The sequence below is a fragment of the Pyxicephalus adspersus genome, chromosome 9 (genome assembly GCF_032062135.1).
Source record: "Pyxicephalus adspersus chromosome 9, UCB_Pads_2.0, whole genome shotgun sequence".
NCBI classification, from domain to species: Eukaryota; Metazoa; Chordata; class Amphibia; order Anura; family Pyxicephalidae; genus Pyxicephalus; species Pyxicephalus adspersus.
The window spans coordinates 23,479,530-23,501,446 of record NC_092866.1 but is presented as its reverse complement, the minus strand read 5'-3'; the positions used below and the strand labels follow the sequence as shown (position 1 = coordinate 23,501,446).

The following is a 21,917-nucleotide window of genomic DNA, read 5'->3' as shown; positions in this document are numbered from 1 at the left end:
ATTATTAAAAAGGGGAACATTCTAAAAAAAAGGGACATGTACCCATCTAATCCAAGGAAGAGCTGAAACATATTACATTTTTGGGAAGTGAGGGTTGGATGTGTTTTAAAGCTTGTTGACTGCAATCATTCTTGTTCCAATATTTATTGCAGCACATCTCATCTAATACAGAAACATTGCTGTATAGATAAATATGTTCTGCACTGCTGACCCAAGCTTCACATACATTACAGTGTTTTCTCTTCAAGATACATTTATAAAGAATGTTTCTGTTTTGTATGTATTATTGGTGATCCAGAACTAGTTTAAAAACCATTGTAGATATATAAGAATGTGCAGAAAACAAATAATAAAAACATATTTAGCACACATTTTTAGCATTCCTCTATTTAAACATGAGGCAAATATAAAAAAACAACTGTTGATGTGCTAGAAATCCAGTATTCTCCTACCTTCCTCAGACATGACAACACAGCTCTGAATTCTTTAGAACATGATGTCAGTCCTGTCGATTACATTTCTAATGGATTACAAATTTAGCAGACCAAGGATCTTGCACTTATTATTAAAAGGTTTACATACAGACTTTAGGCTTCTGCCAGTGGATCAGTTTAAAAAGATCCCGGGATCACTTGGAATGCATTGACAGGTAGGTTTATCTTGACCTCCTTCTAACTTACATTTTACCTGCTTCAATCTGGTTTTGCATCCCCAAAGAACTGTGTGGGAATGCAAAACATGTTTGAAAGGAAACAAAAGCCTATTTACACTAACTTTAAATCTTACAATAGAACACTATATGCATGGAGTTTGCAGGTTCTCCCTGTGTTTGCATGGGTTTCCTCCCACATTCCAAAAACATTCAGGTAGGTTAACTGGCTTCTTCCCAAAATTGAACTTAGACTACTGTAATAATGACATATCATTTGATGGACAGCTAGTGACATAACTATGGACTTTGTACAGCGCTGTGTAATATGTTGGCGCTATATAAATACTGTGTAATAAAAAAAAATCCAAAAACACTGCATTCTGTGATCTGTGCTTCAATAGGCTTATTACCTGCTGTTCCCAGCTGCTGGCACAGCCTTATTGCAGCAACACAGCAGGGCTGAGCAGGAGTGTGGATGGAAAACTACATGTATTGTAAACCGACCATGGCAGCACAGATCTGCTTCTGTATTTGGAATGGTTGTCATCAAATAAGAAAACCAGTGTGGATTGTACAGGATTGATGACTCAGGAAAGCAATGAGCAGACCATAGTACCCAAACCTGTATTGATATCAGCCTCCTATATTCCCCTGCAAAGCAAAAGTAGAGACAAGACACTCATTGTGTATGGCAAGGGTGTTGCTAGACCCCCTTTCTTTTTTTATATATGTACACTATGCCCGATCTCATCAGTGGCTGAAAAGAATTATATTTTTCAGTTTATCATATATATCATATCAGGATCTATTCATACCTGAACACAGACTACCAAGGAACACTCAATGTAAGCCATGATCGAATCACAGGTATACTTTTTACTTTTTTAATCTTTGTGTGTGCCTTTAATTGTGATTCACTGTGTCATTCAGAAACGCTTGGCAGGTATCAGATTTAAAAGGTTCAATGTGTTCCAAGTAGGGATAAGCACCACCACATTGTCTCCTTTCTCTCATCCTTTGAATAAGTCACGTAATCACACCCTTCTAAAAGGTTTCTGGAGTTAAATAGAATGAAACAATTGTGTATTACCCATAGCAGTACAAAGCAGGGAGCTCCAACGCCTTGCTGAAAGATTTTAGTAATTGTTCTTTGCGTTGCTGACTTTACTTTACTTTGTAAATCTGAATTACCTACCTGCTATGAGTCTAACTTAATAGAGGTTCGCACAAGTGCAGGTTTTCATCAAAAATCAATTTGAAGTGTACCCCACTTTACTAATTTGTAACATAGTTTTTTTCCCTGTAACTCAAGCATTATTGGGCTAATTGAAATAGGAATGATATAGTAGTACAATCTGAGTTTTTTTGTGTTATAAGTGTTTACAAGCTGGGCAGTAGGATTTTTCATAGGGGCATTTATGTATACCATTTTACCTAGGGGTAAAGTTTTGTAGTTCGCAAAAGATAACTGGTAAAACTTTTAGCATTCTTTGAAATTTAATTTCAGTGCACAGGAAGTTACAAACACACTGGATTCCTTGCAAGACTGGCTAGTATTTTTCTGTACTTGAAAAGTGTGCATAGCCTAAAAACAAACAAATGCTACCAGTCAAAGGGCTGTTGAGCTTTTTGGGTATATATAGAACTTAAATGGAAATTCCAGCTTCTACCACATTGTATTTGAACAATTAAAGCGGAACTAAGCCCAGTGTATACTTGCCTGTACCTGCTCCATCTTCAGACTTCTTCTCTTTCTCCTTCATATCTTGTCTATCTTAATTGGCAAGGCCATGATACGGTAACTCCCACCCAGGCCCAAAGGAGTTCATTGAGTCCCGGCACCCGCATGGAAAGCTGGGATGTGCCAGGTATCCAAACCAACCCAAGTTTTGACAGAAGAGACAGCAGGAATGCTTTTTGCAGAAGGGACATTGCCTATCCCTTTCTGCAATAAAGCTCTGTTGGATGTACCAGCAAGTCCACCTCCTACAGGGTGCTTGCAGAACACTATATTGGAGGGTAAGTCACCCTGCACGCAGAGAGAGAGCAGCAGGGACTGTTCTTCATTACAGGAAGCTGCAGCACATCTTTTTATATTTGCAATCTGTTTCTAAACTTTTGACTACTTCTGGAACAGTTTATTTCCATGCACAGTTTAGAGCTGTAGGATCAGATTGTGAATATTTTTGCCAGCTCTGACTCCAGGTACAGGTAAAGTATATTAGTTTCTGTCTCCAACTGCACAGCCCCCTTTCATTGTGCACAGAATAGCTCTCACCAATTCTAGGAGTGTCTAATCCGGGGGTACCCACACTTATTTGGCTTGCGAGCTACTTTAAAATTGACAAAGTCAAAAAGTCAAAATGATCCACCAACAACGGTATTTAGACTTAATAACTCCTGTGTGCGGTAGAGTTTATTTTGAAAGGCAGGGCTCCGTGATCTACTCGCGTTGCCTTTGCGATCTACTGGTAGAACGTGATCCACGTGTTGGGCACCCCTGGCCTAATCACTTTCTGTGTTGATGCATCTCTGCTGGGAGTTTTTCAAGGGACCGTTAATAACACTTTCAAAGTGGCATCACCCAGCCTCTGTCTCAGGGCTTTCAAGTGTCCTGAGGCTACACACTTTAAAAGCACAAAAAGTCTCATGGGAAGATTGAACATGAATAGTCTGGCCACTGAACCTCTTTAAACAATTAGGGTGCAGCGCTATTCCCACTGTTACTCTCCTAATTTTAAAAACTTTTTCTTACCAATTCTTTCATTCTTTTTTTTGTATTCTTTTCTTACTTGGATTGCAAAAAATGAATTAACAAAATAAGCAGATACAAGAAAAATGCTAATTTTGAATATATTTTATTGTGATTAAGCAGTGGAAATGGCATACACATACATATTTCAATAGTAGTACATTTGGAAGATAACATGTAAGTGCATAGGGTACTTATATTCAGAAGTGCAAATAACAAGAGTCCCTGAGACATTGTGATGGAGGTTAGAAAAACATTTTTTGTACAAACCGTATATATCTGTAATATCAAAGATAGGTTGCCAGTTATTTGTCTGCTTTGGCTCGTGATTGTTTTGGGTGAAAATCTAGCTTTGGTATAGGTGTCCAACTACATTGTTTAGCCATCCATAGTGCCAGATTACTTGACAATTTACCTCTAAGGAGACCAATGTAGCCTCCACTTCCCTCACCCGTCCTCCCCTCTCCATAGAACAGAACAGGCTGCCCAGCTATATAGGTGATGTGCTCATTCTGATTCAACCGTTCCTGTTCAGGATTCATTTTGCAAAGGACATGGTGGAATAGAACAGGGAACAGTATAAATCTGCAACAGTTTGGTAATAGCTGTGTAATGTACATAGATTTTATCAACTAAAGTGGAGTTACACTTGGAGGAACATGAGTTTGTTCTAAATATGAATTATTTTTTTAAATCTTTTTAACATTCACCTGACAGTTCTGTAAAGATGGTTAATCAATTACCAATAACTGGAAAAGCATCAAATCTGAACAGTCTATGATCGCTTTTTGCAGATCATAAATACTGGAATAATACTGATATTGAGATACTGAATAATCATATACATCTAACTATACACAACTCTAATAATAGAAAAAACAGGAAGCTAAATCATGTGCTGTTTAGTGATACTGACTTTGTGGCAAACATCATTAATGTCACATCGAAATGATACATTTTTGGATTGTAAATTGCAATGGACATTACCTGTTTAAATATTCTAACTGCAAGATCAGTGTAGCACATTTCAAAAGGCTTTGTTTCCCGTTTAGGTAAAAGCCTGCAAAGCTGATAAAGTAAAATGAAAGTTAAAAATGAAATAACTGTGACCAGGCAGGTCCTGTATTGTAGAAAGGACAGGTGAGGTTAGTAAAATAAACGTACCTTCCTGTTTGCAGATTTTTAACTAAACTTCCCTGTTCTTGCAGCTTTACTGGCATTGTCATCTTTACCCCATCCTCTTTTGGGTTCCCTGTCTTGGTCAGGCCGGAAAGATTAAGTCTTGTACATGCATTTAAAAGTTCAAGTAGACCTAAACTTAAAAAACAAAAAGTCACCAGGAGGTAGCATTAACTGGCAAAGGAGACATAAAAAAAGCCCTGGCCTTTTGGGGGTTTTTGTTTTAACCCTAACATGGGGGGTGTCAAACTCTGGCCCGGGGGCCAAATATGGCCCCCAGTGTCCATTTTTTTGCCCCCCAAAGGAATCCTAAATATGCTGGCCTGCCACTGCATTGAAATAGCACTGCTACCACAATTCCTGGTGTCTATAGACCAGCGGGCTCTCTGCCTATGCGTGGCCCCGCATTGGACTGTTTTATAGACGCAAATAATTCTGGGAATTTTAGTAGCGGCCCTATTTCAATGAAGAGGGAGTTCCAGCGACAGGCCACTCATAACATTTAGCTCCGCATTGGCCGCGTCTGGCATTTTCAGCACTCCCCCTCAGCTGTACTTTTCCTTGCTACTCCAAGGCATGGACTTGAATAGTTGGATTTTCATAGAAGAATATTGTTATTATTGTTGTTAGCCTGTGCAAAAAGGTTACCATTGAAATTTAACTCAGAAGGCTACAAATAGAGAAAGAGACATAGGACTTTATCTTAAAAAAAATTAAAAAAAATTTTTTATGCCTCTTTCTCTATTATAAGGTTGTTCCAGATTGAATGTGAAGCACAACCTCTGTTTCCATATGAAAAAGGTTTATATCTAATGGGAAGGAAAAATTTCCACAATTTTTTCAATAAATGTCAAGGTTGTCCCGCAACTTTGTCTGAAGTTTTTAATTTTGTCCCTCTGTGTATTTGAGTTTGACACCCCTGCTCTACACTGTACAGCACACGTGCCATGTAGGTCTGAGTTCGGCTTTGTGTGCAGTAGTGCTACAGAATTACATTACCAGAGGCCATTCAATGGCCAAAGAAGATTGCCATCTTTTTTTTTTTTTTTGAAGTTTGTCATGGAGCTGATGCGGCAGTAACGGGTCTGAACCTGTTATCACTGCAAGGTGGTTGCAAATGTGTAAGTCTGTGCCATAATCAGCAAGCATGCACAGCATTATGGCAGAAGCTCACCACCCACTACTGAGTTTAGTTCCTCTTTATGTTATGCCAAGCAGAAAGCCATGCTGGGATCATACACCTGTGTCGTTCAGTGTACAATATCAAAAAATAAAAAGTGCAGTGTACAACATATTAAAAAAAAAATGAGAACAAGCAGGTAACTTTGTTTTATTACAGAAGAGAACAACTATATACATACTGCAATAAAACAAACTTACCTGCTTGCTGAGAATTGTTTTAAATTTTAGTTAAAGTTTAGTTCCGTTTTATTTGTGTTATACACATACATGAACCTTATCTCTGCAAGCTATAAACAGCAGTTTCATTCGGAAGGCTCGATCAACAGAACAATCTGTCAGTGGTGGTTCAGCATACATTGGAGGTTGCTGCCTCTGATTAGTCTGTCTCACTTGCCTGGAAACCACTTCCTCTGGGCTGAGTACAAGAATTGTTCATATTTCAGCAACTTCTGCATAGCTACATGTTGTTTTCGCTTTTTTTTTGTTGAACTGGAAGTGGTTGAAGTATTATATTTGTTAGCTAAAGATGTTACACATTAGGAGTATACTTGAATATGAATATTGTTGAAAGTTTTGGCAAAGCATCTCTTATGGAAACTATTTTTATGTTATCACGATTCTTGATTGGTTGTTCATCAATCTGTCATCGTGGGTGGATGTCATGTACGTAGCTTTACTGTGATGAAACAATAGATAACATAAAAAAGAAAAGGCACTACACTGTCTTTTGGTCATCAGCAGTGAACTTATATGACTGGTTGTGTGAATATATTATATAATTGATTAAAATGAATGATTCAGCATGACCTAGTTATTCAGGTCCAATAAAATGTGTTGCACAAAATCACTGGCAGTGAAACCTATTTGTCACTGAAACATGAAATATTCAAATATAAACCTGTGAATTAGCAAACGTTTGAGCTACTGTACATGTTGACCAACATCAGTAGCAGTAAGTTTAAAAACTAATGTTGCAAGAATAACATTTTGTTGTCTCTGTAATTAAAAAGTGAAGCAAGAATATGTGGAATAAATTTTACTTAAAGTATGTGTTAGAATAGAAAAATAGATTTATGGAGGTGTAACATTGGATGTGGGCATTACCACAACTTTCTGTTCACAAGCCCCTCTCCAGCCATTATCAACCTAAATTCCAAAGACGTAAGGATGAGGTCACTGGATCACAATTCAGGGGGATGGAGATGGCAATAAAAGTGCAACAACCTTCCCTTTTTTTTAAACCCTAACTTTAAAAATGGGAAAAAGTGAGAACCCAGACACTATGACAAACTTTGACATGTCAATGTAATTTTAAAAAAATGTTTTTAGTCTTTTTAAATCTTCAGTTTTCCTAAAATTAACAGCTGGTGATCTTGCCATATAGGTGAGCCATGGAGGGTAACACATGCATCCAGATGGATAATATAGGTGGCTGAGCTGACACACCGAGTAATAATTGTTCACTGTTGCAGTTGGAAGCAGCAACAATTCTGTGCAGCTGGGAGAATGTAGTTAGGAAGTGGCTAAAAGAGGTCTAAAAAAATCAACTACCTAAGATTCAAAAAGGTAAAAATAGGGGAGGGGGCATACTTTTATATAACAGTCACCCAGTTAGTTTAGATCGTTTTGTAGACATAAAAGGGAAGATTGTAAGGTTTCATTTTGTAGGGAATACATGTATTAGTGATTTTATTGCTTTAGCTACTGTAAACAAGGCTTTACTTATTATTTGTAAAAATCATTACAGGTGCAGTCTAGCAAGTTTTTCATGTAGTTAAATGTACATAAATGTACATAAATGTTAGTGTGTTCAGCTGTAAAAGCTTTCAATATAAAGAAACATAGTTTATGTCATGCAAACTTGGTGTAAACCAATGCCATTGACTAAAATGTCATATTTGTACAGAAAATGGAATGCAAAAAGAATAACAAAGATGATGACTAATGAAAAAAAGAAAGTTGGGGGACAGATTTTGGACAACTTTTATTTGTTATTTATATGCTTTCTAACAATCCCTATGTATTTATTTGTATAACTGTAAGGGGCAGGCTCAATCAGTAAACCATGCAATGCATGGGAGAGGGACATCCAGTAACTGGCTAGAAGGTTTGTTTTGCATTTTTATTTAGCAAATTATTGTCAAGAGAAATGAAACTTGAGAGAGAACCTTTTTTAACCGTATTAGTAATAATAATAATAATAATAATAAACAGTATATGGCGCCAACATATTTTGCAGAGTTGTACAATAAATAGGGGTTGCAAATGACAGATGCAGACAGTGACACAGTAAGAGGAGAGGACCCTGCCCAGAAGAGGTGGGGAAGCAGCACACACTAGGAAGGAGGGTATGGAATGGTGGGTAAGTAGTGAGGGTTCAAGTGACAAAAGAAGATAGGTAGGCAATTTTGAGTGCTCTTTTAAATGTGCAGAAAGTAGGAGCAAGACAAATAGGACAAGGAAGACCATTCTAGAGAGTTGGGGCAGCTCTAGAAAAGTCTTGGAGCTGTGCGTGTGATGAGGTTATGAAAGAGGAATTTTTTGGTAGGACATTGGAGGAGGGAAGAGAGCGGCTGGATGAGAATTTTTTTTTCCAGGTCAGAAAGGTAAGTGGGGCAAGAACTGTGGGGGGGATTTGAAGGCAAAGCACAGGAGCTTGAATTTGATTCTAAGGTGAAATGGAAGCCAATGAAGAGTAATACAAAGAGATGCAGCGGAAGAGGAGAGGAGGGAAGGATGGATGAGTCTGGCTGCAGAATTCATAATAGATTGTGGAGGAGAGAGTCGGGTTAGTGGAATACCAGAGAGGAGGAGGTTACAGTAGTCCAGAGCATGAGAGCATGTACAAAGAGTTTTGTGGTCTCTAGGTACAGGTAGGGGTGGATTTTGGAGATGTTGCATATATGATTGTGTATGGTTTAACTAATTCTATGGCTTCCATTCAAAATGGCTTCTTCAAAGCTGCAGAAAAAAGTTTGTCTCTCAGATAAGGTAATATTTTGCATGTCAGGAAACTGATTTGTTGTGGGCTTCAACTTTGGGTTTAATATTATATTTTAAAGTTTAGTTGAACTTTATCTTTCAAGTGATGGCAAAATAAATATAGCTACAAAAGTACACCTAAATGTATAAGTTTTAATTTCACAGTTAAATGTGTTCAATGGTACCAGGGGACAACAGGTGCACTCATGGTGAAGTGGTGATCTAAATTTGGGAACATTTTCTTTTCCTTAAGCGACCTTTACCTTTCTGTTTCTATCATTAGCCGTTCTGTTTTGTCCAGATTGAAAATTTATTATTTTTTTCTGTGTGATATGGTTTTCTTTATTTTACTGTTGACCTCCTTGCTTGGAACATGTTTTTCTGAGTATATAGGCCACTATGTACTTTGCTGGTAGTCTGTTTAATTTCTAAAACATCATCCTCTCTGTCCAAAATCTAAGTTCTGTGTAAAAACATGGCTGGCTTTTTATGTCCATGCTCTTACCCAGCATGTGTAGTGATGTTTATAGACCTAAATCAGCTAAAAGACTTTACTTTTTAGACAATCGTAATAAAAATCTTCCAAAATATATTGGCTTTGTGATATCATCATCTTGTTCCTCTACGGAAATTAAAACATTAAACAGACTTCTATATCTATATTGGTCATCTTGTACCAGCAGTGAAGCATACAAAAATGTTTCTGGTGTCAGTTTGTAGTAATAAAATATACAAACATACTTTTTTTCACTGGTTTTGTGTTTTGTTTTTGTGAAATGTGACACTTGCACACAAAAACAAAAAAAAAATTGTTTAAATCACACAAAAATAGAAAAAAAGAGAGATGGTGAGAAAGTAGTTCATTATGACTGGTCAGGGTGGATTAAGGGGTAAAATAGTACCTTTTGTTTACGTTTTTTTTCCACTGGTAAGGTTACTGGTATTAAAATAACTTTATTATATCTGTTGAAAACTCCAGTATGATCTTGCTGAAAATCTTGTAAACTAAACTATTCCTATTTATTTGTTCTCTAAAGAACTAGAAATAAGTCCATCTATGTTACAGACACCAGGGGCCTGATTTAATAAAGGTCTTCAAGGCTGGGGAAGATACACTTTCATTGGTGAACCTGGGTGATCCGGCACTTTAAGTCATTTTTTTATTCATTAGCAAATGTTCTCAATCCTGAACCAGATCCATCCCAGGTTTCCTGGATCACCCAAGTTCACTGATGAAAGTGTGTCCTCTCCATCCTTGGAAAACTTGTTTAAATCAGGCCCTATGGGAGGGACAAGGTTCCTTAGTCCCTATTTATTTCTGTTGGCTTTATACAGAAGGGCAAGTCAGTGTTATCCTTCTAAGAGTGGAAGTTGTTACTGGTAGAATCAGATTCTGATTCGACTGAAATGGAGTTGTTGGGAACAACTGTTGGCAAGCAGTTGTAGGAGGTTGTGGTACAGTTTCAGTGAATTGCTACTGTGGTTGCGGAAAATAAAATATTGATTCTGGATGCCCTTGCGGCCAGCCACTTATATTGACTTAAATGCAATGGTGTTCAGCCTAAGTTTGCAGCGATTAGAAAGCAGTTCAACTGCAACCAGACCCAACTGCATGGCACAGAGGTTGGGTGCACTTGAGGATTAAACTGCACTGTACAAACCTCCCTGGCCGTATTCCCGAGTGTGGCTTGGGGTTATTTTTCAGTACCAAAAGCGGTAACCCCACACTTGGAGTGAATTGTATAGGGCTTACCTAGTCCCCAAAAGCCTGCGGCATCCCCTGGCGATGCCGTCCGGCATCTGCGTCCCTAATGTACAGCGCTGCATAATATGTTGGCTCTGTATAAATCCTGTTAATTAATAATAATAAAAATGGGAAAAAAAAGCTTGAAAATGGTAAATGTTTTCAAGTTTAAAAATTCTTTAAATGACATTTATTGCAGATCCAATTTCACCCTTTTGATCCACCTATGAATGAAATAGTAAATATGATGTTACAATTGTTACATTGTTGCTCAATTGTTACATTGTATTTCCTAATGACACTTGAAGACCATCTGCAAAGATCAACTAACACTGGAGTGGCTGTGTTTTGACAGCACCACTCATGCTATGTGATACATAGCATGTGCTGGCTGGTATTTACACAGTTTTTAGGGTGTGTCTTCAATGTCTAAAAACCCAATTTGGGGGTGAAAAAGCATTTATTCCTAAAAAATGCTTAAAACTTTTTTATCCATTTTAATTGGGTTTTTAAAATTATATGTTACAATATAACAGGTGTAAACAAAAAAAGTGCTGAATTTAAATATAAAGACATATGTACATCCACACAACTAACAACTAAATGTAAAAGGTATCAAAATAAAGTTAAAAAGGAATAAATAAAAAAAGCAACAACAAAGAGAAAACAAGGGGATAGTCATAACAATAGTTCTGTTTCATACATTGTATCGTGATGTTTTAAAATATCTTTTCAAACCTGTGCATTGATCTTAAATTGACATTTTACCTTAATAAATTCCATCTGAAAACAAAAAGGTAAATTAACCAAAGGTTTTCCTACTAAAATGTTTCAATATAAATAATGTATCAACCATGTTTGCCAGCATTTAATAAACTTCCTAACTGAGTGAGAAATCTGTAATTCTTTTTTCTTATAATAATTATTAAGTAAAACTTTCTCAGACAGGTTGGGGGATTTATTACTTTGCCATACTCCTGCCTGTAGCTAATCTTAACGCAAAAAAAATGATTCACAATTATTCACAAAAATTTGTAACAAATTTGTCAATACCAACGCTCAATAACGCTTGGGCGGGAGTCGGCTTAGTTAGATCACCCATTATTTTTGATAAAAGTACAAATATTGAATGCCAAAACCTGGAATTATCAGTGTAAAACAAAACGGAGCAATAGATATTTATTTTTCTTTTTTTTCTCTTCTCGTTAAAGTGGATGTTATTAAATTGTTAAAGTAAATGTGATTTTCTGGCTCTCCAGATCCTGGATACAGGTTGTTAATACCACAGATTGTATTGCTGGTTTTCCTGAAGCTGTTAATCATTACAGGACAAGTGAAAGAAGACTATTCTTCAATGTAAGAATGGAAATCTGCTGCTTACAGTAGATGTATGTACATGATATATTTTTTAAAGCATGTCACAGAGCGATGTGTCTCTGCTATATAAAGTGATGCCTTCTTAGTTTACAATGGGAAAAAAAACAAATCTAACAGCTATTCTTGGGCTGTTGAACAGCAGGTTGAATTGTATTGAGTTATTTTAATAATACGTTTTTTTCATATATATGCGTGTGTGAATATACTGGTGAATATAGATTGTGTAGGTGTCTTACCACAGTTTTCAGTACAGTCTACCATAAATTGAGGAGATGATATGGCTTGTTAGATGATAATAAATGTATTTAAAACAAACTTGAAGTACAATTACTGAACCCAACTGCAGCTGAATCCACATACTAGGTACCTCTGGGTTATTTACCAGTTCAGTGTTAAAGGAATACTGAATCCTTCATCATTCCGCTATATATTTAAAAGATCAACTTTCTGATCTTAGAGCCTGGCTATACACTTGCATTCCAAACCTTATTATTGGTGGCCCATCAAGGTTAAAGGCAGCCACCTTGGCCAACATGCAAGTTTAAAGTGAATGTGTGCTTTGCACATGCAGGGCTAAGCAACAGGTTGACTTTACTGCAGAATTCATCTTACACATACACTTACCTTCCTTTTGCTCTGGGGGCGATAGGCAGGCCATATATGAGCTGGAAGTCACTAGAGTCAATGGTCGCACCACATCACATACATACCTAGAAATATCAGTTTTCTTTGCTCTGGCTTTTTGGCGCACATTGAAGAAAGGTATTTAGCGCAGGGATAAAACTTGTTTCTTTTCTCTGAATGGGCAAAAACAGGTTGGTTTTAAGTAGAAGAAACTTTAAGTTGGGTCTTCAACACCTGAAAGGGGGGTGGGGATATTTACATGCCAGAGCAACCCCAGATTCAGAGGTACCTCAACGTTCTTGATATATGATATATGTGAAAGACAGATTTTTTTAATGTTTGTTCTAACTGTATCCTTGGAATTGTCCATCTCTATGGGCCATTAGCATCATTCAACCACTTAGCTTGAGGTGCACCATTTTACAGCCTAGGTTAACAGGACAATGTTGCATTGAGCAGGGTTTGGATCAATGGTCGCCAACCGGTGGTCCAGGCTTTGGCTGGGTCAAAAAAAAGGACCCCACTGGGGGGTGCACCGGCCAGAGCCGCAGACCATGTCCTCTGTATGGACACAACTCGTCAACAACTCACAACACTTTCCCATCACAGGCTCAGGAAGGTGGGCAGGTTGTGTCTCTGGACTTAGACCTGCATTGGGAGAATGGACGGATTCTGGCATCATGACATTACTATGGGGGAGGTTTCTTCCCCCTTAAGTGACACACGGCTCCCCGCCCATGCGCTGTACAGATTCCATGCATTTATTGGTCCGTAGGTCCTAACGGTTTGACGACCACTGGTTTAGATGATCACTTACTACCAATGCTAAAGGAGAGGAGGAGGGACCCTACTTGTCATATATAAGGCCAGAAAAATTGAAGAAGAATTTTTGAATATAAAGGAGGAGGGGGGGGGGGGCATTGGGGTGATATCTCAAACTAGTCCCAGTGCTTCAGCCAACTGACTTTTTATAAGTTTAGGTATTGCAGTGCTGCTTACACTGGTAGTGCTGGCTTGTAACCAGAAGTTAGAAGTTCAGAGCCAAAAGAGCCTTCTCTTTGGCTTAATGTGTCACAGATGAGGGGACGACTTTTCCCTTACTGAGCTCTGCCTTTGTATTTTTTGTTTAAAGTGAAGGAAGGAGTAGAACTGTATTGACTGGGATTTGAGGCAGGAGATCTGTATTGAGAGGGTTTTGGAGAAGCGGGATTTAGTTTGGTTGTACACTGGCCTGTGTGTTACTTATTTCTGACACCTAGACTTTGTCCGGTATACTGTCCTGATTCCTGCGCTCTGTACATTATACACTCCAGAGCCTTTCCCTCTGTGATGTGCATTCCAGAAACATTTGTTCTGTAAAATGTACACTTCTAAGCCCTGCACTCTGTGCTTTATGCACTCCTGAGCCATATCATTTTCCTGACCACAGTACTCTGTGCATTGGACTTGATTTGACAAACTCCTAAATCCCAGCCCTCTTTATACTATAATATGCATTAAATTCTTCCATTCACAGTTTCTTTTGACCCAATAGTTTCTGGTTGTTTAATACCAACATTCAGTAAAGAATATGTAACGAATGAGTATATTTTTTAGATAAACAGGATTAACAAATAACTTTCAGTGCAGTGGGCCTCACCCAGTGTTGTAAGGGTTAAATGCTCATTAATACATAGGATGACCATAACAAGGAGAATGGCCTGCTTCACTCCTGACTCCCCCAGCAACCACTGCAGCTCTTTCTGGTCCGGTCGCTATTGGCCCTGCATTGTCTATTATAAAGTCTGTGCCTGCGGTAGCAGCCATAAGTGGCTTACAGAGGAGGCTGCATGGGATTAGGCACAGACATGTAACCTAGGTAATAAGGTAAATCTCCTTGTTTTGCCTAAGACATAAAAAAGATTGTTAGATATAAAGAAGAATTTACCTCTTGCAGTGCCCTACTGTTTTCCGTTATTTTTGAATTTTAGCTTTAAAGCATATTTTGTGTGTACAAGGATTGTGACAAATGTGTGCCTTGTGTATACAGTGAGTGGGCCCAGGATTTATTTTCCCATGCCTCTCCTGACTACCATTTGGCACACTGACCCATTCCTCTCCTTTGGGTACCTGGGGGTAAAGCAGGTTACAGTCTTAGCAACATCCACAATTTAGAGCCATTATAAAACCAAATTGCTGATGGGTAGCTGCATTTTTCACATTTCATGACTCAGTTAAGTAAGCTTAAAAAAACAAAATAAATCTACATACAACATTCCTAAATATGTATGTAAACATATAAATATATGCTCAGTAAGTGTGAATTCTGACATATCTTTAAGTTTTCTCAGCACCTATTCTGTGTTGTCTTACATGAAAGGATAAAGCAGATTAAACAGTGTCATTCTGTAACCAACCTTTTATATTTTTTGTGGTATTATACTATATATATATTTAGTATGTATATATACCTTTGTGAATGTTTTTAGGTTTTCCTCAACCAACGTGTAATATAGTGGTCATTCCTGACACCCTTACAAACTTACCGCATTATCAAACAACTAAGAGCCATTCTAGAGCCATTATTAGCTGATGTGTCTGCTGTGGCCTCAACTGTAGTCCCTATCTCTCCCATTCAAGTTAATAGGAGCGGTTAAAATCATTTTTTGCATGCAACTGCCGTAGATATTGGCTCAGTTCCTAAAAGTGACTTTTGGCCACACAAGTGTTTAAAATTCTGATTCACTATGGTGCAGTTTGCTGTACCTGAGTGCACACTGCACCCAGGATCTGCCAACAGTTTGGGAACCATGCTCAAAGAGTCTAATTTATTAGAAAAAAATCTCTTACAATTTTTATAAATACATTTTCAAATACCAGCAGTAAAACAAAATGTTCTACTCATGACTTTGTCATGTTAAGATAAGATAGTTCTAAAAGTTTTGGTTTGTCAGCTGCTACAGATTGAACTGTTAATGAACATTCTTGCTGATGAACGAAATGTTTCCAGTATTATTAATCTGTATTAAAAAGCGATTGGGTGTAGACGTGATCCTGATAAGACACTGCTCACAAGATGCTAGGTCCTATCTTTCCTTTCCATATGCTGCTCATGTGACACATAGGACTGCCCAGCCTGTCCCAACCACCAGTCCTGGTTCAAGTTCTCATGTTTTGGTATCTGTCAACAGATCCTTACATACTGTGTGAAATCTGACTTTGATAATAGTTTTCTTTTTGAAGTAATACTTTTGGAGCTGACTACATCTCTACTCATTTGTAATGTGTAATGACCTTCACCATGTGGAATTTAAATAGTCTGGAATTATTTTGATGTAATTAGGAAAACATAGTAGAAACAAAGGAGATATCAGTGGATTTGGGTATAGAGTGCAGGTTTGTGCTTTAACAGCAAAAAGACTTTGTTATAAGAAATAGCTTAGCGGTGCAACCATTGATGTTAGTTGGAATGTTAACATTTTTTTTAAGGCATTGTGTGGCAGGGAATGAGTTAAATTGCTGTCCCCAGCAAGACTTTGTGATCTGAATAGTTTGGTTACCATGGAAGGAAGGAAAGCAGCTTAGGAAGAGGGGCGGTCAGGCTTGTTTCTTTGTTTAAACCTATTCTTGTGCTCCCCTTTTCTGTATACTGTCCTCGCAATTCATTCTTTTCACTTTCTAGAAAGTCTCTTTGCTTGTGGTTCTCTGGACCAATCACTCTCAACACTCCGTAATGACGGTAGCAAACAAATTCTCTCCATTTTTTTTAGTCCCCCAAAAAATGTTTTTAAGTGATTTAGACATGTCCAATGTACATACCGACCTAATTATATACTGTCAGAACATTTTTAAAATGTTTTTAACTTTTTTTTTTTTTAGTTGCTTTTTTTATTATGACTTTATATCGTTTCTTTTTTCTTAAAGGGAAGGATAATTATTTTAGACACATATAGGAAAGAGATCACCGTTACATAAATATTAAATGTAATCAGTGTAGCTTGTTTAACAAAAACAGTCTGTTTTTTATTATGTACTAGGGGCAGCCACTTTTGCCTATTACATGCTTCTGCAGTTTCCTGCTTTTTAGTTCTTTACAGTGATGGCACTTTATTTCTTTTTGCCAAAGGGAAAGTCTAACAGTAGTTTCTAATGTGTGTGGGTGATATGTTGTGCCCTCAGTTTTTTAAGAAGAGGAGCTGAGTGATTGCAAATAAAATGTTTGCTTACTTTAATTGCAAATCTGCAGATTGATAAAAATTTGTGAAGATGTTAAAGACACAAAATATACATCTCTGTATTTGTTAGTAGATATTTCAGGGTCTTTTTAAAATGCGAGCTGTGTTAGTACCCAAATTTAATATTGGACCAGGCTTTTGTAATGTAATATACAGCAAATATCAGTCAGGGAAAAGAAGGGTCATAATAAAGAATCAGTCAGATTTGTAGCAGTTCTCATGTGTTAAGAGTGATTTTCTTTCCATTGACCACAAGCTAGCATACTGTGGGATGTAGAAATTACAGAAGGTTCCCTAAGGACCTAAAAGTTATTTCAAGGGTTTCCCATATTAAAAAGGTCAAGAAATACTAGTCCATCACAAGGGCATCTTCTAGTCAGATTTTGCCTGCTTTTATTCCATTAGACTGTAAGGAATGTTATAGTATGTATTTTAGCAATCATCAATTTACTATCTTTTGATCATGCTCCATTTTTGTTTTGCATGGTAACAGTTTGTTGTGGTTTCAGCTTAGTTGTTTTTTAATCTTTCCCTTTTGGGTGTGTGTGGTTCTTTAGACATCACAATCACACCCAAACGTTGTGGGACATTTGGGTGTGATTGTGGTGTGAGGAGGCAACAAGTGTAGGAGGGTTACAAGTGTAAAGGTAAGTACACACGTCTAATGGTTCTCGCCCGATAATCGGCCCAGGACCGATATCGGACAAGAATCTGCCGTGTCTACAGTGCCTGTCGCCCTTTGTCTGAATGACCGTCCTGGCGATCCACTGACGATGGACGATGAATGATCCTAATGCAAGGGAAATGGGGAGAGCGCGCAGCAGGGTGCCGCTCCATCGTTCTCTCCCTCCTCTCTTCATAGACCAGAACGGTGCTGTGTGTACAGCACTCGTTCATGCATCTTTCAGTCTTTTGTCATTGGAAAGGATTGTGAAAGATCCTTTCTAACGACAATAATTGCACGTCGTATGTATGCAGCTTAACTGGATATTAACAAAGCGTATTCACAGTTTGTGTTTACCTTCCTGTCCACTTCAGAACAGTTTTAGGTGAATACAGCAGAGGCATTAGGGGAATAGGAAGTTCAGGCTCTTCGGAGTTATAGGTATTTTTCATACTTTGCATGCACATGATTGGCGGTCCAACATAGAATGCACACAGTTTGTTGCCTCCAGCAGTGCATTTTGCTTTTAGACCTCAAAACATAAATTATTCAATGTTGGTTACAAATAGTTCAAGTCTTTACATAAAATCTACAATATTCAGGTTTGCCTAGTAGCAGCATACTTTCTACATACTGCCCTAGTTAAATTCACATTGTTTGTGTCCTAATCAGCATTTCCCTTGTAATATAGGATAGGATAAATCAGATTTACCATATACAGAACACACGTTCATAAATGCTGCCTGCTGTCTTAATACCATGCCACACTAAACAACAGAGTTTTTGTCTTTTCCTATATAAATAGGAATAGGAAGAATGTATTCAACCTTTAGTTAAAAGTGTTTTTATGTTAACAAAAAAGTTCTTTATTTTAGAATATTAGGCACAGCTATAGGTTGCATGCTGTAATTTTTAGTGATTTACATAAGGGTCTTTTCTGTTTAAGGTTAGTTTTAGGATATTTGGTACAATTGTCCTCTAAACACTCCCCCACCCCTCCTGAGAGTGCTGTTGACCCAATCTAAGACCTAAGATACATGAAACAGTACAACCTTTATGCAGGAATTGTCCCTCCTAAGCCCTTTCATTTTTGCTCAAAATTGTAGCAGCCCTGTTCATTCCAATGGGACTCAAATTTGAACTTTGACTAGAACAGTCCAAAATCCTCCATTTGATCTTTATGAGCCATTACATGCTGAAAGATCAATTTCCAATTAAATGTTTAGACTAATGGCTTTACATTTTCATCAGGAACAAACAAATTTGAAGATTATTGTTGATCCAATGGACCTAACTTAATAAAGCTCTCCAAGGCTGGAGAGGATACTTTTTCATCAGTGAAGCTGGGTGATCCAGACCTGCAATGGATCTGGTCCAGGATTCACAACATTTGCTAGCAAATCAGGTTTGCTGGATCACCCAGCTTCACTGGTGAAAGTTTTTTCGCTCCAGCCTTGGAGAGCTTTAATAAATCAGACCCAATGACTGCAAAATGCTCCAGCCCTGAAGCAGCAAAGGGCTAACATTCCACCACCATGAATCACAGAATGAGGTGTTTTCTCTTGAAATACTGTCTTAGTTGTCGAATATGTCTACAGTCACTGTGGCTAAACCAACCTTCGTCTTATCAGTCCACAGCATTTTATTCTACCCATTTATTCAATTGTAGGCTAAGCTTGCTATTATGTTTTTTGTGCATAAAATGGTTTCTTAATGGCATTACCCTCCGCAGTTTAAACTGGAGTCCTTTTTTTTTTCAATTGTATATGCATACAAATATGGCAGCAACTTTCTGCAAGAGGTACCAGAATATACTATCTGAGGTCTGAGTCTGTGATGGAAGACTTGGCGGGTTCTGGCATCATGACGTTACTATGGGGGAAGTTTCTTCCCCTTTGAATGACACACGACTCCCCGCGCATTTGTGGTCCGGTTTCTGTGCATTTAATGGTCCATAGGTCCAAAAAGGTTGATGACCACTGCTTTAGCACACAATAGTACATTTTAGAAAACTGCTGAGTTGGCTAGTCCTGAACAAATTAGCAGTCATTTAAAATCTACCACATTTGTAGGCTATTTGCATATCACTATTGTGGGAGATTAGCATCAAAAGCATTTTCTGTATTTAGCCTTAAATTCAACTTTAGGCTGCTCTGCCCACTTGACCAAAAAACCCACCATATCCTCCCTGGCGGTATGAATACAAAGTATTTTTAAATGTTAAAGTGGTACATTTAAAAATACCGCCTCCCATCCCAACAGTTCTGCCCTCCAGCCACACACTCGCGAGCAGATGTTCGGCATCTGCCTAGACCTTGCCTCCCCAACGTTCACATGCTGGGGACGCAGATGCTGGCTGGGCATCACCAGGTTACACAGATGCCCAGCTGGCATCACCAGGGGAAGAAGACGCCGGGCATCACTGGAAGACGCTGAAGGATGCCACTGGCATGTGGGAACCAGGTAGGAGTTTTAGACTCCCTGGCAATTTCACCCCGAGTGTAGCTCGGGGGTTACCACTTTTGGTATGGAAAATCCACCCCGAGCCACACTCAGGAATACTGCCAGGGAGGTTACTGTAGATCTTAATAAAAAAACTAAAGACTAAATGTCTTTTTAAATGTGTTAAAAAAAAAGACAGTTTTGGGGCATTAATATTTTTGAGCGTGACTGCCAATGTCATGTTTTTTTAACACACAAGATAAATTCAAGGACTACTTGCTATAAAAAAGAGCAACCGCCATTATAAGAATAGTGTTGTTCCCTAGATAGTAGGGAGATGACCCTGGCACAATTCTATGATGCCCCTCTTGTATCTTGGACAGTAGATATCACACTTGAGAATTCCTTGTCATTGTATTTTTCTAATTTAAATTAAATTGTACAGGTATGTATTTCACTATGATCACTGTCTAATACCATGCCACATCCCGGAATTAATTATATATAAACAAACACAGGAAACAACAGTTTTTATGTATGTTTTGTGCCTTTAAAGTCCAGTTGCTTTTTGTGTTTGTTTTTTTTAAATAAATTTGTATCAATTTAGATGATATCTTGATGAAAGCTGTAATGAACAGTTTAAGAATCTCAGTATTATTTTTGCTTTTTAGGATATTAGATTATCCCACGTTATCTGTGCATTAGGGCTTTTTTGTCTTTGTCTGAAGCTTATTTGTTAGAACTATTTAGGACGTGGTGTCCTTTGCCAGTGATCGGTGTAATAAATGGAATAAAACAATTAGTCTCTGCTTTGTATAGCTTGTTTGAGTTGCATCAATAAAGCAAGGAGTTGACAAACAAATTGTTTTACAGGTGTGATTTGAACAAGCCGCTTGGCTTTCCAACATACCAATCGGTAAATTGCACCCATTTATACAACTCCTCCCTTGTCCACTCAGCATCCTTTAAGATCTCTTTTGCCTTTAAAGGGCCACCTGCAGGCCAATATGTTCCAAGAGCTGTCATGAGCTCTGTAATAATGTCAGTGCACAAAGGGCCGCCTTGTTTTATTCTACATGTAGCACAGCAGCTTGTGTTCTATCGCCTAACAATTAAGTCGTTCACCTTTGGTGAACCTTTTTTTTTGATAACTTCTGGAGACCAACTTTGTCATTGTTTTTGAAAAAGTATCTACATTTGTTTTTGTCTTGTTTACTGAAATGTCCAAGAATCTGGCTCTAAAATTGCCTTTCTTTTGTTCTTTGCAGAATACAAAGGAGTCAGCGAGGAGAGAAAGATGAGATGGTGTATGGCTAGAGAGTGCATTGAAGTGACAGGATATCACCCAGGCACAGCAATGCTTGCTCACAACCCTCGATAAGCTGCATATGTTTTTGGGAGGAGGGAGCTGGTTCTCTTACCTTACTCCAGCTGCAGACTTCTCACGACAAACGCAGGCTTGCAATGTGAATCAGACTAACACGCCACAACAGCCCAGGGTGAACGCAAACTTTGGTCTGCTTCTTTTACTGTGAGATCTAGGAAAGAAAAAAAGGAGCCAAACTGGATTAAAATGCCATCCAAAGGGAAATATCTGATCAAGGACAATGAGGATTGGATTATTACACATTCACTTTATGAAAAATATCAATGTATTAGCCAGCACTATCCTCTGCTGCTCATCCTGCTATTTGTAGTTGGATCTGCCTGTGTGACTCTGGTTGCTCTGTTCTTCACAACCAGTAAAGTGAGTATTTTCTTTTCTTTTTTTTTTGTGGCCTGATTGAACTGCCTGTACAGTAACTCTTTATGTTACAACTGAAACTCTTGCTTTTAAAATGAATTCTCTCTTTTTAGTCCTATATAAACTTTCCTTCTCATTTTAAAGGAAATCTGTTGTTAAAGAATTGTGATAGTTCCCATTACAGCCCCTTCTTTAGAAAATGCTAATTGCCTGACTGCCATGCAAATCCTTTCACTACATTGAAATACCACCTCATTAATTTCCTTTTTCCATTCCACTATCTATCTATCTATCTATCTATCTATCTATCTATCTATCTATCTATCTATCTATCTATCTATCTATCTATCATCGTATGTGT

General features: G+C 37.9%; 1 protein-coding gene across 1 annotated transcript in view; it reads left to right on the top strand.

The window, feature by feature from the left end:
- The window catches only part of ADCY7 (adenylate cyclase 7), an 85,187-nt gene that overhangs the window by 4,064 nt on the left and 59,206 nt on the right, over positions 1-21,917 (top strand). Inside the window, exon 2 of the mRNA XM_072422751.1 lies at positions 21,081-21,559. Within this exon, the coding sequence (XP_072278852.1) occupies positions 21,386-21,559 (174 nt within the window). The 5' untranslated portion in view covers positions 21,081-21,385. The remainder of the gene's footprint in view (positions 1-21,080; positions 21,560-21,917) is intronic.